The sequence below is a fragment of the Austrofundulus limnaeus genome, unplaced genomic scaffold (genome assembly GCF_001266775.1).
Source record: "Austrofundulus limnaeus strain Quisiro unplaced genomic scaffold, Austrofundulus_limnaeus-1.0 Scaffold34, whole genome shotgun sequence".
Taxonomy (NCBI): Eukaryota; Metazoa; Chordata; class Actinopteri; order Cyprinodontiformes; family Rivulidae; genus Austrofundulus; species Austrofundulus limnaeus.
The window spans coordinates 1,506,056-1,518,519 of NW_013952436.1; the positions used below are offsets into that span (position 1 = coordinate 1,506,056).

The 12,464-nt window shown below is 39.4% G+C and overlaps 2 protein-coding genes across 2 annotated transcripts in view; both read left to right on the plus strand.

The window, feature by feature from the left end:
- fam193b (family with sequence similarity 193 member B) overlaps window positions 1-9,430 on the plus strand; it is a 14,790-nt gene extending 5,360 nt beyond the window's left edge. The window contains exons 4-10 of the mRNA XM_014006091.1: window positions 3,434-3,652; window positions 5,452-5,863; window positions 5,969-6,152; window positions 6,239-6,472; window positions 6,619-7,681; window positions 7,766-7,841; window positions 7,936-9,430. Of these exons, the coding sequence (XP_013861545.1) occupies window positions 3,434-3,652; window positions 5,452-5,863; window positions 5,969-6,152; window positions 6,239-6,472; window positions 6,619-7,681; window positions 7,766-7,841; window positions 7,936-8,032 (2,285 nt within the window). The 3' untranslated portion in view covers window positions 8,033-9,430. The remainder of the gene's footprint in view (window positions 1-3,433; window positions 3,653-5,451; window positions 5,864-5,968; window positions 6,153-6,238; window positions 6,473-6,618; window positions 7,682-7,765; window positions 7,842-7,935) is intronic.
- A 101-nt stretch (window positions 9,431-9,531) lies between these two features.
- The window catches only part of ddx41 (DEAD (Asp-Glu-Ala-Asp) box polypeptide 41), a 19,900-nt gene continuing 16,967 nt past the window's right edge, over window positions 9,532-12,464 (plus strand). The window contains exons 1-5 of the mRNA XM_014006093.1: window positions 9,532-9,671; window positions 10,942-11,037; window positions 11,303-11,453; window positions 11,568-11,642; window positions 11,723-11,783. Coding sequence (XP_013861547.1) covers window positions 9,645-9,671; window positions 10,942-11,037; window positions 11,303-11,453; window positions 11,568-11,642; window positions 11,723-11,783 — 410 coding nt within the window. The 5' untranslated portion in view covers window positions 9,532-9,644. The remainder of the gene's footprint in view (window positions 9,672-10,941; window positions 11,038-11,302; window positions 11,454-11,567; window positions 11,643-11,722; window positions 11,784-12,464) is intronic.

Below are 12,464 nucleotides of genomic sequence, written 5' to 3' on the forward strand. Positions count from 1 at the left end.
CTACAGTTAGAAAAAAGAGCGTACAAAACACTTAATTTGTCTTAAAATACAGACATTCTGACAAATAAGTAACTGTAACCTTACCTCAGCGTAGAAGGCAGAGGGTGTCGGTCTTTTCTGCTCAGATTCAGCTATCGGAGCATGAAGCTAATGTTTACTCACAATACTAATGCTCTCTTACACTCTGGCGCTCAAGAGGAAGAGGAGCCAAATGGCTGGCTCACTGCTGTCAACTAGTTGTCAGAGGCTGAACTACAACATAAAAATGAACGGCTGGCAGGAAAGTTGACATTTTAAACCTTAATAAAAAAATCAATACAGGGCTTTAGAATATTGATACAGTATCGGGAAATGAAATATGATATTTCAGTGTATCGATATTTTCTTACACCCCCAGTAATTATTTGTAATCCCTGGTTGTAACTCCGCTAAGCTCCCCTTTCAATTAGCTTTGTCTTAAAAAACTATAATGAAGTATTACAGGAAAAATAAACTACTCTACCTATAAAAATTTTCTCCCCCCAATGCAGCAATCGCCCCCACCCTCTCTCCCATTTGATTGACATTGCACTGATTCGTCCTGCTCCGACACTCTGATGGGGGAGGGGCCAGTAGCACCTCTCAGGTAGCGGTTTGTGTTGACAAGCTCAATAACAACAAGTCTGTATTTTGTTGTCCCATACATGTCAACCTCTTTGGATATTTACCTGTATAAAAAGCCTCAAAAGTCTGTAAATTTTGCAAAAAATCCACACAACTCTCACCCGCGGTGGGTGGGTCAGCCTCGCTGCGAAACAGGAGGAAAGGAGAGCGGAAAAAGTTCAAAACTTATTTCAGAACAGGTTGGAAGATGGCTGTTTGTTATTTATTGTTTTACCATAGTACCTCACACTGTCAAACTTAACATAGTTGGGGGGGGGGGGGGTGCGCTTCAACTCACCTAGGGCACCAAAATGGCTAGAGCCACCACTGTGTTTAAGCTTTGGCGACATTTTCTTTCAGCTGTTGTTGTACCTGTGAAACAGACTCTTACAAATGGCCAAAACCTGGGAGGAATCATTCTGCCGTGAACTGCGGCGCTTTAAGCGTGACAAATCTGTGGCCAAAGTAACAGCAGCTGTCAGAGCAGAGAAATCTGTGCTGTGACGTGTACATCAGCAGCAGGAGGGGTTTCTCAGCAGCTCAGCACTGTGTGTCTCTTTGGTCTATGAAAGGTGTGTTTGAAAACAAACCACCTGCCACCACGTGGCCGTGTGTCAACAGGTCGCCTGTCCATCGACCATGCTGGACACTTGAGCGTAGGTGTCTTTCTTCAGGACACTTTGACTTGCTGTGGAGGTCACCACCTTTGTTCCAAAGCTGCCTCTAAAAAAAAAATCATAATGTATAAGTTATGTAGTGTAAAGGTTTATAAGACAGTTTTTGTATGAAACATTATGAAGCCCGCTTAGACCAATTGTTAGCTTGTTTTCCACCTGGAGATTTTTTGCCTGAAACAAATGCAGTGACGTCTATAACAAGTAAGGTAGTTTTTACTGATAACGACCCCACAAAATGTCACTTTAAAGAGTTTGAACTGATGTTTTTGTTTATTAGATATTTATTAATGTTTAGTTTTTTACTGGAACTAAATGTTATTGTGTTATAATTGACCTTTTTACTTATGAGGAACTGCCTAATTGTAATGCGCAGTTGACTCAATAAGGACTAGAGACCATCTGTTGATGGGGCCAGAGAGTCGGATGCTACTCAACATGTTCTGTTCTGGTTGTCATNGAGTCGGATGCTACTCAACATGTTCTGTTCTGGTTGTCATGGTTTTATAATAATAATAATTATAATAACAATAATTATAATAATAGTAATTATAATAATACATGTCAACCCCTTCAGACATTTACCTGTATAATGAGCTTCAAAAATCTGCAATTTTTGCAAAAATCTGTATTAATCACACGCAGGAGTGGGGGTGCAGGCGGGCCGTCAGCTGCAGCAATATCAGAAGGAAATGAGGACGAAAGAACTTATTTCTAGCAGCAGAGTGGGTTGGACTTGGATATTTAATGTTATTAATTATTTTTTAATGTCCTACAGGCTCTGACATGTTAAATAAGTTTGAAACTGAGTTTATGAAAAAATCTGTAACACATGAAAAAAATCTGTGAGATTACTCTATACGTCCATATACCTGCAGAATGATGGAAAATCAGTGTAAATTACAGACAATCCGTTCAACTTCACTCATTCTTCATATACAGCTCAACAACATAGCATTAGCATAACTTTAACGTTGTCCACTAACTAACCCAAATTAAAATATATATGTTTGATGTTTTGTGATTATTCACTGTGAACTGGACTGTGCCATTCGAATGTTAGTCAGCAGTAATAACTGCACCATAAGTGATGTAATGAAGTTTTAGACGAATAAAAACAATGGAAAATCTGCTAAATGAAACATCTGCAATAATAATATTGACCACGTGGCAACAAAAAACACAAAGTTGTTTTAGTTTATACATAGAAACATGTTTCAAAACAAGTTATTACAAAGTTATGTTGAAATCTTTTGAATGACTTGCATTTGCACCCTACAGTTTTTGTTTCCTAAATTTTCTATTTATTTTCTTATAATCTTCAAAAAACTGATGTGAGAATTTAACATAGGAAATTGAAGTTCAAGAATAAAATGTAAAAATCCTGCCATCTTTAGTCGTTTGGTTGTTCAGTGGTAATCGGTGTAACTCAGGTGCTGCATGTTAAAAACATGACAACTGGAGAATGCTTGTTTTTTTAAGTGAAAGTAAAATTCAAATGTTTAAAGTTTACTAAGTTTAAACTTGGCAAAATACTACAATACCTTAGCTTTTTGTCTTGTTTTTCTGTTCAAATCTCTTGTAGAGTTAGACTTGTAGGTGCTTTTGCTTCTAATTTGACAAATATTTAAATAAGAACTGAAGAGGAAAAAGGAAGCATTCAAATGATGAAGTTGCTCTTTTGGAATGGGCAAAGTTGCATTTTAAATAACATGTTTTGATTGAATTTATTTCCTTGATTAAGAAGTTAACTAAAACAGCACAAAGTTGCCTCAATGTTTGAGCTATACTGATTATTACAGAAGACAGATTACCAAAGAAAACATTGGTTTTATTGCAAGTGTGGGAAATGCATTGAAGGTGCTACAAACTTCAACCGACAGGAGTCAGAGATGTACATTTTCACATAAAGGAGAGTGTTTAAAAAGATTTTATATTGCAAAAACAATTGTTTTTAATTTGCGAAAGTGTTTGCTGTTACTAATTGTTTTAATTCTAACAATGCTAAATAATAACCGCTGCTTGGCTAAACGTGTCAGCCAACAATAACAGTAGAAAAGCTTTGGTTAAATCTCTTCTTAGTTTTGAAATAATTTATGTGTGTTTTTCTTCTGCAGGGGGAACAGCAGGAACAGCCTTTCACGAGAAAAGAGGACTTCATGAAGCGCCTGGGAAGTCCGCAAAAACGTCAGCGTCCAAAGTCTGTCCCTACAGTCACCCGTCGTCCCAGAACTCCAGTGGGTCKTCTGCTGGGAACTCCCTGTCTACCTCCACAGACCTTTGTAAGACCACTCCCAAGCACTTCAAGACCATGTGCCGTCGACCAACGCCGCCAGGTAGTTCATGTTTTTAAACCTGGTTTTGTTAAAACTGTCTGATACGTTTTATTCAGTAATTCACTGTAATGAATTTCATGTTTGATTTTAGAGAACTCTAAAAAACTTGCTGAAATTATTATTAATTTTTTTTCACTCCTTAAACTAAGTCTGTGCCTAAAACAAGACTATGGACAGTAACTTTAGAATCCTCTATGGATCCTTTTCAGAGTTCCCTTTAGTTGTGTCTGATTATTTAATTCTTGCTTTGTTTATACATTTTTTTGTTCTGACATTTTTTTAATCAGGCTTCTCTTAATACTTAATAAATTATTTGTCACTATGAGCAAAATTTAGTGTTTATAAACCAAAGCTGTTGTGTTCTAAGGTTTTGTTTCTGACCTGTTTAAGGAACTCCTTTGTTGCTCGTCTGGTCTTGTTTGATATTTTTGCACATTTGAGGCTTTTCATATACAGGGTAAGTCAAAAGTCTCAGGACACCCTTTTTATTTCAGAAACATAAGGGAAAGGGCAGCAAATAAAGGGTGACGGGGTCTATCTTGTGGGCAAAGTCTGGAATATGGCTGTCATATTGGCTCAAGAACAAGTTTTTCCAATGGGTAGATGGTAGGGGTGGGAATCTTTTACTTTCTCACGGTTCAATTCGATTCTGATTTTTGGGGCCACGATTTGATTCAAAATCAATTCTTCCTTCAAAACGGATAATTTGTCGTGTTCCCGAAATGTTTCTCTTCATTTTGCAAACCTCGCTCATGTCAAACTCAGACTCATTCATAAAATGAGCCCAAATCAACATTCAATGAAGACAGGGTCAGTTGAATCTCTCTTTCCTCCAGTTTTTGTAGTTTCCTCTTTATTTTGGTGCTTTCTGAGCATTCATATGTTCCAGAAGCAGCTGCACAATGACATCAGGACGCCCCATGTAGTTACAAAATGGAGGCTCACAGCCATTGGATTTGCTTTATTTTTTAATTATGAAAATCGATTTTGGGACATTTTAAATCGATCCTGAATCTTTGTAAATGAGAATCACGATTCTGATGTAAAATGATTTTTTTGGTGCTCCCCTTGTATACGGTCATTTAGAATATCAAAGAAGATCAAAACTGTCTCAGAAATTAATTGCTGCAATCAGATTTGCATCATCTCTTGTGGTTCACAAGTTATGAACACAGAAAGCTCAAAACTTTTATTGTTCGTCACTTGAAACTGAAGATGATGTGATTCTTTTGGTCGTCTTTGATATTCTGCATGACCACCTACTGACTGAAAAAACTTGCCCTTGATCCAGTATGGCAGCTTTCAAGATGGCAACCATGTTCCAGACAAAGCCTAAAAGCTAGGCCCCTCACCCATTACTTGCATGGGTATTCAGAAATTTCATTTATTTAAAAAAAMCCCAGAAATTTCATTTTCCCATTTGTCTCTGAAATAAGAGTGTCTTGAGACTTTTGACTCACCCCTTGGATGCACTGAAATCATGCAGATGGGTAATTAAACTAGCTATAGAGTCTTTAACAAAAAAAAGGAGAAATCCTGCTGCTGTTATGCCTCTGAGCCACCAAGTGAGGTGATCCCAGAGCTGTATGTGCGTAAGGGTAAGGCAGCGTTGTGACTTGATTGTGTTGATGTAGTGATGACAGACAGTCCCACACTAAGTGCCAGGCGGTTGAATTCTTTAATAATGTTCAGAAAGAATAGAAATTCTCATTGGAATTTATAATGGAAGTCTGTAAACATGTAAAGATTCAATAAGTGAGACTTAAATTGCATTTCTGTTCATACTTTTCGTCGTCCAGGTGAAGCCTTTCATCCAAACGACCACCATCAACACACAGACTTATCCGTACCCCCCAACAGCCCAACCGGCCTTTCGTCGCAGCATTCCTCCCTCCTGCCCCCGAAGCCGAGCTCCGGGCAGCAGCACGGCCACGTGAGCTCCTCCTGCGGCGAGGCGGCTCACGCGTCTTTCCCCCCGCTGGTACCAAATCTCCACAGCACCGCAGCCAAACTGGGCTCTCCGAGTCCGGACAGCCCCACGTCCGCGCACAAGCCAAACCCGTGCAAAAACTCCCACATTCCACCTGTGAACACGCAGCAGCACAGCAAGCTGGGAACGCCTCTAATGGGCTGCAGTCACTCTTGTAACGGACACAGCCAGGGACCAGTGGCCTCGACCAATGTAGGCCATCTAACAGCTGGAGCCTGCAGGTTTGTGTGGTTGTTTCAGCATTGTTCTGATCATCATGAGAAATGTAAGAATATGTGAGTTTATTAGGAGTACTATGTATTTATGATTGTATGTATGTTTTGCAGGGATCAGGCATGTAAGGGGCATAAAGTGACAAATGGGACATTGTGTCACCCTTCATCAGAGCTGGAAGAGGGGGAGGATGAAGACAGCAGCTCTGAAAGGAGCTCCTGTGCCTCCTCTTCTACCAACCAGAAGGACGGGAAGTATTGCGACTGCTGCTACTGCGAGTTCTTYGGACACAACGCGGTACGTTAAAGTGCTACTCTACACAGGTCTGCGTAGACGCAACAGAGACACAGTTGGTTACGTTTTTTTTTTTTGTCTTCCGACAGCCCCCAGCTGCACCGACCAGCCGAAACTACRCTGAGATCCGGGAGAAGCTTCGCTCGCGCCTAACCCGACGTAAAGAGGAGCCGCCTCAGCGCCAGGATTCAGAACTGACAGTGGTGGGCGCCATTGACAACAGGGACGTGGACGAGCTGCTAGACTTCATTAACAGTTCAGAGCCCAAACCTGTCAACAGCGCCAAAGCTGCCAAACGGGCTCGGCACAAACAAAAGAAGAAGGTGCGATAACCGTAGTGACCACTATAGTGACTAAGATACTTTAGACAAATAAAAAAAGTGATAAATAATCATTAAATGTGTTTATTTTAATATCTGTGTAACTCCAGTCACATTTCCTTCTTGAACCTGTGGCGTTTCTGTTGTAGGAGAAAGCTCAGCAGAACAACCTGGGTGCTGCAGGCAGTGAAGCCCAGTCCGATCCAGCGGACGAGCCCATGGACGAGCCCATTCCAGATGGTCCAGAAACCAGTCGACTGCTTGACTGGCCCCAGCTGGAGCTGGAACGGGTCAACAGTTTCCTCACGAGTCGACTAGAAGAGATCAAGAACACCATCAAAGACTCGATCCGGGCCTCTTTTAGCATGTACGACCTCAACCTGGACGTCAACGACTTCCCAAAGAAGGCTGCCATGTTGGAGGGAAACCACTTACTGTCCCACCTGAACGGTTCCTCTGACATGCAGCCGATAGACCTGGACCTCTCTCCTCTCTCGCTGGGAACCTTTAAGAGCCACCTGGACCTGGTTAACGGATGGGAGGACACAAATGTTGCCTCGTCCCCAAACGCTGCCACCAACACCTCGACGGGTCTCAGTGCCTCTTCAAAGGACGTCCAGCGGTTGCACACTACTACCGGTCGTTCGAAGCTCATAGGAGTCCGCTCGCCAGAAAGATGCACTTCCACCGGACCTGAGAGTGTGCCACAGGTGCCGRCTCAAACGGTGGCTAAATCGAAGGAGGACCCCACCGATCCCAAGAACACTGCAGCTGGGAATGGTGGCATGAAGTCGAAGAAGAATAAAAAGCAGCAGAGGCAGGAGGCTTCTGTGCCGGAGCAAAGTTCTAACAAATCRACCAAAGCTGCCTGCGGTAACGAAGCGCAGAAAACCTGCGAGTCTAAAGAAGTGACGTCTAACGGWGCAAAGTCTGGGAACAAACCGCCTCAGCACTCTGCAGACAACCTGAGGAACGGGCCTAAGAAAGCAGAGGAGGGCAGATCATCCAAACACGCAACAAATGCAGCAAACGGTGGCTCCGCGAGCGCACAAAGAGGGAAGTGTGACCCCGAGACACGAGGAGGTCGGGCTGAGCAGGAACCAGAGAGCAAAGCTCATCCCACCATCCCAGCCAACGGGCCTCCACAGCAACAACCCAAGGGGAAAAATAAGAAGAATAAGAATAAGGGAGAAAAGTCCAGCAGCGCTATTGGTGTGGAAAATTCATTTTATTCATACCTGGGTTTTAAAAATACTTTTAATATTTATTTTTAAATCCTTGTTTTTCCTTCCTTAGATGACGTATTTCTTCCTAAAGATGTGGATCCAACAGAAATGGATGAGATCGATCGGGAAGTCGAATACTTTAAAAGGTAACAGAGCATTGTTTTGGAAAAATATTCCAGCCAAGATTAGATTAGCTTACACCACTAAAATTATATTGATGTTTTTTGTTTTTCTTCGTAGGTTTTGCCTTGATTCTGCTAAACAAACTCGCCAGAAGGTAGCAGTAAACTGGTCCAACTTCAGCCTCAAAAAGGTTCCTTCTAATGCAGCTCAATGACTTGGGACGAGCGCCGGAGGAAGCAAGAACAACGTCGCACCACAGACTCTTTGAGCAGAGCCCTGTTCAACCCGAAGCCTTCTCTCATTCCCACTCTCCTACTCCTTTCAAAGCCACGGGACCTCGGTTTGAAACTCGTACTCGGAAAACTGAAACACGGCTTGATGCTTACGAGCCAGTGAGCATTTTCAAGACCACCTCTGCCCTTTCGCTGTCACCGCAACGTTCACTTCAACGGAGATAAAAAATAAGTCTGTTGAATCAAATGCATCCATTTGCTTACGTATGTAGTATGTAAAYGATTATCTTAAATGAAATAAAAGGTTTTTATCAAAATGTAAAAAAAATCTGAGACATTTTACCCTTGTGAAACTGATCCAATCAATTCAAATTGGTGCTCATTCATATTACGCAAACAAAACACTATTTAAAATTGTTTGACACTACACTTGGCAAAAAAAGGTACATTTTAACCTAAAGACGAGGGGAAAAAAACATAACTGAGCGACAGTGATGAGACTCCAGTGGTTTTGAAGTGAAGCGGTTCTAGATTTTAATCACGATCAACAAACGGAATGGCAAAAGCACCTGCTCATACTGTATTATGGTTTTATTTTTAATGGTATAAAAACAAAGCATGAGTGTTGAAGCAGTTAATTTAACAGAGACACTAATTTACCCGTTAGCACTTACTGAATTCATTTTTTTATGACATCTAAATAAAAATCCAATGAAGGACCCATTTGAATGCATCCYTGTGCATGATGATGATGATGTGTAGGACAGAAAGATAAAAACTGTCCACTCCCCTCCTGGTCTTGTACTGACAAAGCTTGTGTGTGTTGCTTCAGTGTCGGTTCCTCCTGTGTGGCTTTAGTGATGGACGGTTATCTTTATATTCAAAACACTTTAGAAGAAAGTCTGTTTCCATCCTTAGTCTCTAAAACGCTCTTTCAACCCTTGGCAGCAGGTTAACACACTACCGCTTAACCTGTACAGGTAAATTGATGGCATCCTTCTCCTGAACTAATCTGTCTGAAGCTCTTGTTCTGATCATAATTGCAACCATCACAGCAGAAACCTTTAGGTTTTTACTCCAGTGTAAATGTTTTGAGCTGATGACTTTCATGAAGATTGGTCCTTTTTTATATATATATATATATACATAAAAAGAAAAAAGTYTGTGCTGAGATTTTGTTTTTAATGTAATATCTCTGATGCTTTACAGGTTATACTTAATTAGAAAAGATTATCTTAATGTTTCGAATGTAGATTTATACTATACAAACAATAGCCAAATGTATGTTGGCTTGTTTCGGTTTTTTATTCACTTTTTGATACTGTGAAAAATCTTTCGTTCGGAAATATTAAAACAATACCGTTTTGGACAAAATAAAATGTGGTGTTTTTTTGGTCTTTTTAATCTTAATTTGGTGTTCACAACATCTTCAACTGTGATCTGCAGGTTTTTTGACCCTCGCAGCGCTCCGTACGAGTTCTTCTTTTCCGTAAACATGCGGGGTTTGGTGTATTAGCCGAAGTGAGTGGCCCGAGGTTTATTTTTAATACGCTGAGTGAATTTCATAAGAAAATAGTGAACTCGTTAATAAAAATGGAGACTGAAAATCGTCATAAAAAGGTAAGTCCAGGCCATGACGTCGTTTTATGTAGGAAGAGAACAGTCTGGCTGAAGTTAGCTAATGTTAGCTTGGCTGCTAACGACCGATTAGCATACTTCGAGCATAACAAAACATTTTAAACATACCGACCTACTTTAAATGGGTGGAAACAAATTATATATATACCTGTGTACATTTAGCAGGAATAAGGGATACATAATCCATTATAAGTATAAAGTTTGCTACGTTGTAGGTAGGAAATGTTAACGTTAAAGAAACTAGTGCTAACAAAGCTGCAATTTAGGTGTCAATCACCGAATTTGTGATCATCAGACAAAGTTATCGCCATATATGTATATACATATATATATGTGTGTTTGATCATACAAAGGACAGAGAATATCATCTGCCATCTAGTTACTATGGATATCATTTAAGTTATTTTAACTAAGTTAATTTAGAATAAGATTGTAAGGTAAAACAATAAGTGAATAGAAACAGTTTCTGTCATTAACGTTAATGTAGGTTTTAGCTTTCAGGCCTTTTATAATAAGAGGTTATTTTTTTTGCTTCAAATATATTTATTTTTCTCTTTTTAGCTTTTCAGTTTTTACACTGAGATGTATTCATTAACTACCTTTTATTGAAAGTCCATCATTTTGTTTATCCAWCATATTTATATTAATTTTGGAGCATCACCATCCAGTGTTCACTTCAGTTTATTACACTTTCTGACAGTACTTACTGTCACATTTTTTCATTCATCTGAGTACAGAAGTTATTTCAGGCGCTTTGACRCCTTTTGTGTCCTAAATGGTCAAGTCTCTGTTAATAATAACAACCCTCTTTTAAAACCACCTGAATATTTTCCTCCTAATGTCACGTGACACACGTGTGTTTTAACAGCTCACCTGTCCCGCGCTGTGCTTCAATTCTGTTTGACTTTATTCAGGTCCCCTGAATTATAGGATTGTTGATCACATTTATTTTAAACRGGTTCACTTGTAAGTCAGAAGGCCTTTAAAGGAGAAAAACATGTAGATGTTCATGTGATATTTAAACATCTGTTTATGATGACTGTGCAGTCATTATTTCATACAGTCTGCTTGTGATCTTCAACTAACCACCACATCAGGACCTGTTTTTGCAACTTCTATTTTTTCTTCTTCAAAATTAATTAAGGAATGGTTGTTCTTCTACATTATTCATGTTTACTGCTCAGTAGTGAGGAAATAAAATGACTCACGCAGTCATTTAAATGATTATTTGTTTTAACTTGTTTTTCTACAGAGATCCCTTGGAGAGGAAGACAAATCCGGCTCAGATGGATCGGAGGATGATGATTATGTTCCTTATGTTCCAGTTAAAATCAGAAAACAACAAATGGCGAGTTATCTTTGATTTTCCTCTGAACACATAGGAGACACGAGCCACTCCTTGTCTGGTTTAATATGATGAATTCAAAAAGCAGATCAGGCCTGTCGGACAGATGTGACCGATTTAAATTCAGTTTTTTTATTGAATGTCAAACATAAACAAACATAATGTTTGTGGACACGACGTTAGGCTTTTATCATGCCAAGTCGCTTAACTCTAAACATTAAATTGTTCAGTTTTACCTAGTGTTCCTAACATCAGCTCTGGTTCACAGCTGCAGAAGATGTTACGTCTGCGAGGAAAGGCTGTGGATGAGGAGCAGAAGGACAGCGGGGAGGAGCAGAGGGATGAGGACGAGGGTCTGGGTCCACGCTCCAACGTAAGTCTGCTTGACCAGCATCAGCATCTCAAGGAAAAAGCAGAAGGTTAGTAGGTCAAACCAGATCCACTCTACATTAGGATAATTGTTTTTTTTTTAATTCTTTTATTTGTCTCATTACTTCTGTACAACCTCAGTTTCTGCATGTTTGTGTCTGCAGCTCGTAAGGAGTCGGCCAAAGAGAAGCAGCTGAAAGAGGAAGAGAAGATTCTTGAAAGTGTCGCTGAGGGAAGAGGTACTGTTAAAGCTCGGTCAACTCTTACTGATTTTTTTGTCTAAATTTACTGTCTGGGAATAATTAAATCTTTTTTTCAGCTCTTATGTCTGTGAAGGAAATGGCCAAAGGTATCATATATGATGATCCAATTAAAACAAGGTAAGATCTGAATTTGTAAAATTTATGCTATCATATTGTAAACATTTTTATACAGTGGGGTGCGAAAGTTTGGGCAGCCTTATTATTGTCCTGATTTACCTTTTCTAAATCATGAATGAATGAATGAAAATATGTTTATTTCAAAACAGATAAAACAAACAAACAAAAAATGTGTATTTATCTATACACACATACATGAATCTTTTGTATTTGGCAGCTGACAAGACCATCTGTATTGAAAAGGAGTTGGTTGAAGTAAAGTCTTATTTTTTCCTACCCCTTTCTTACTCTTCAAAAAAAAGTTATATAGTCTTGATTTTATTGTTGTGAACCTTCTGATTTTACATACACATTCATAGCTATCTCATGTACAGCAAAACTTAACAATAATAGCTTATTTAACACCCCAGTGTTTCACTTAATCTCTAAATGCCCTCAATATCGACCGAATAACAACTCAAAATAATTTTTTTGTATCTTTTTTTTAAACTGATTTCTATGTTTACATTGCTTCAGTTCAACATTTAACCCATGGATTGTTTGGATTAAAAAAATCAAATATATATACAGCGGGTAAAATAAGAATTGAACACGTCACCATTTTTTTCAGTAAATATATTACTAGAGGTGCTAATGACATGAAATTTTCACCAGATGTCGGTAACAACCCAAGTGATCCAT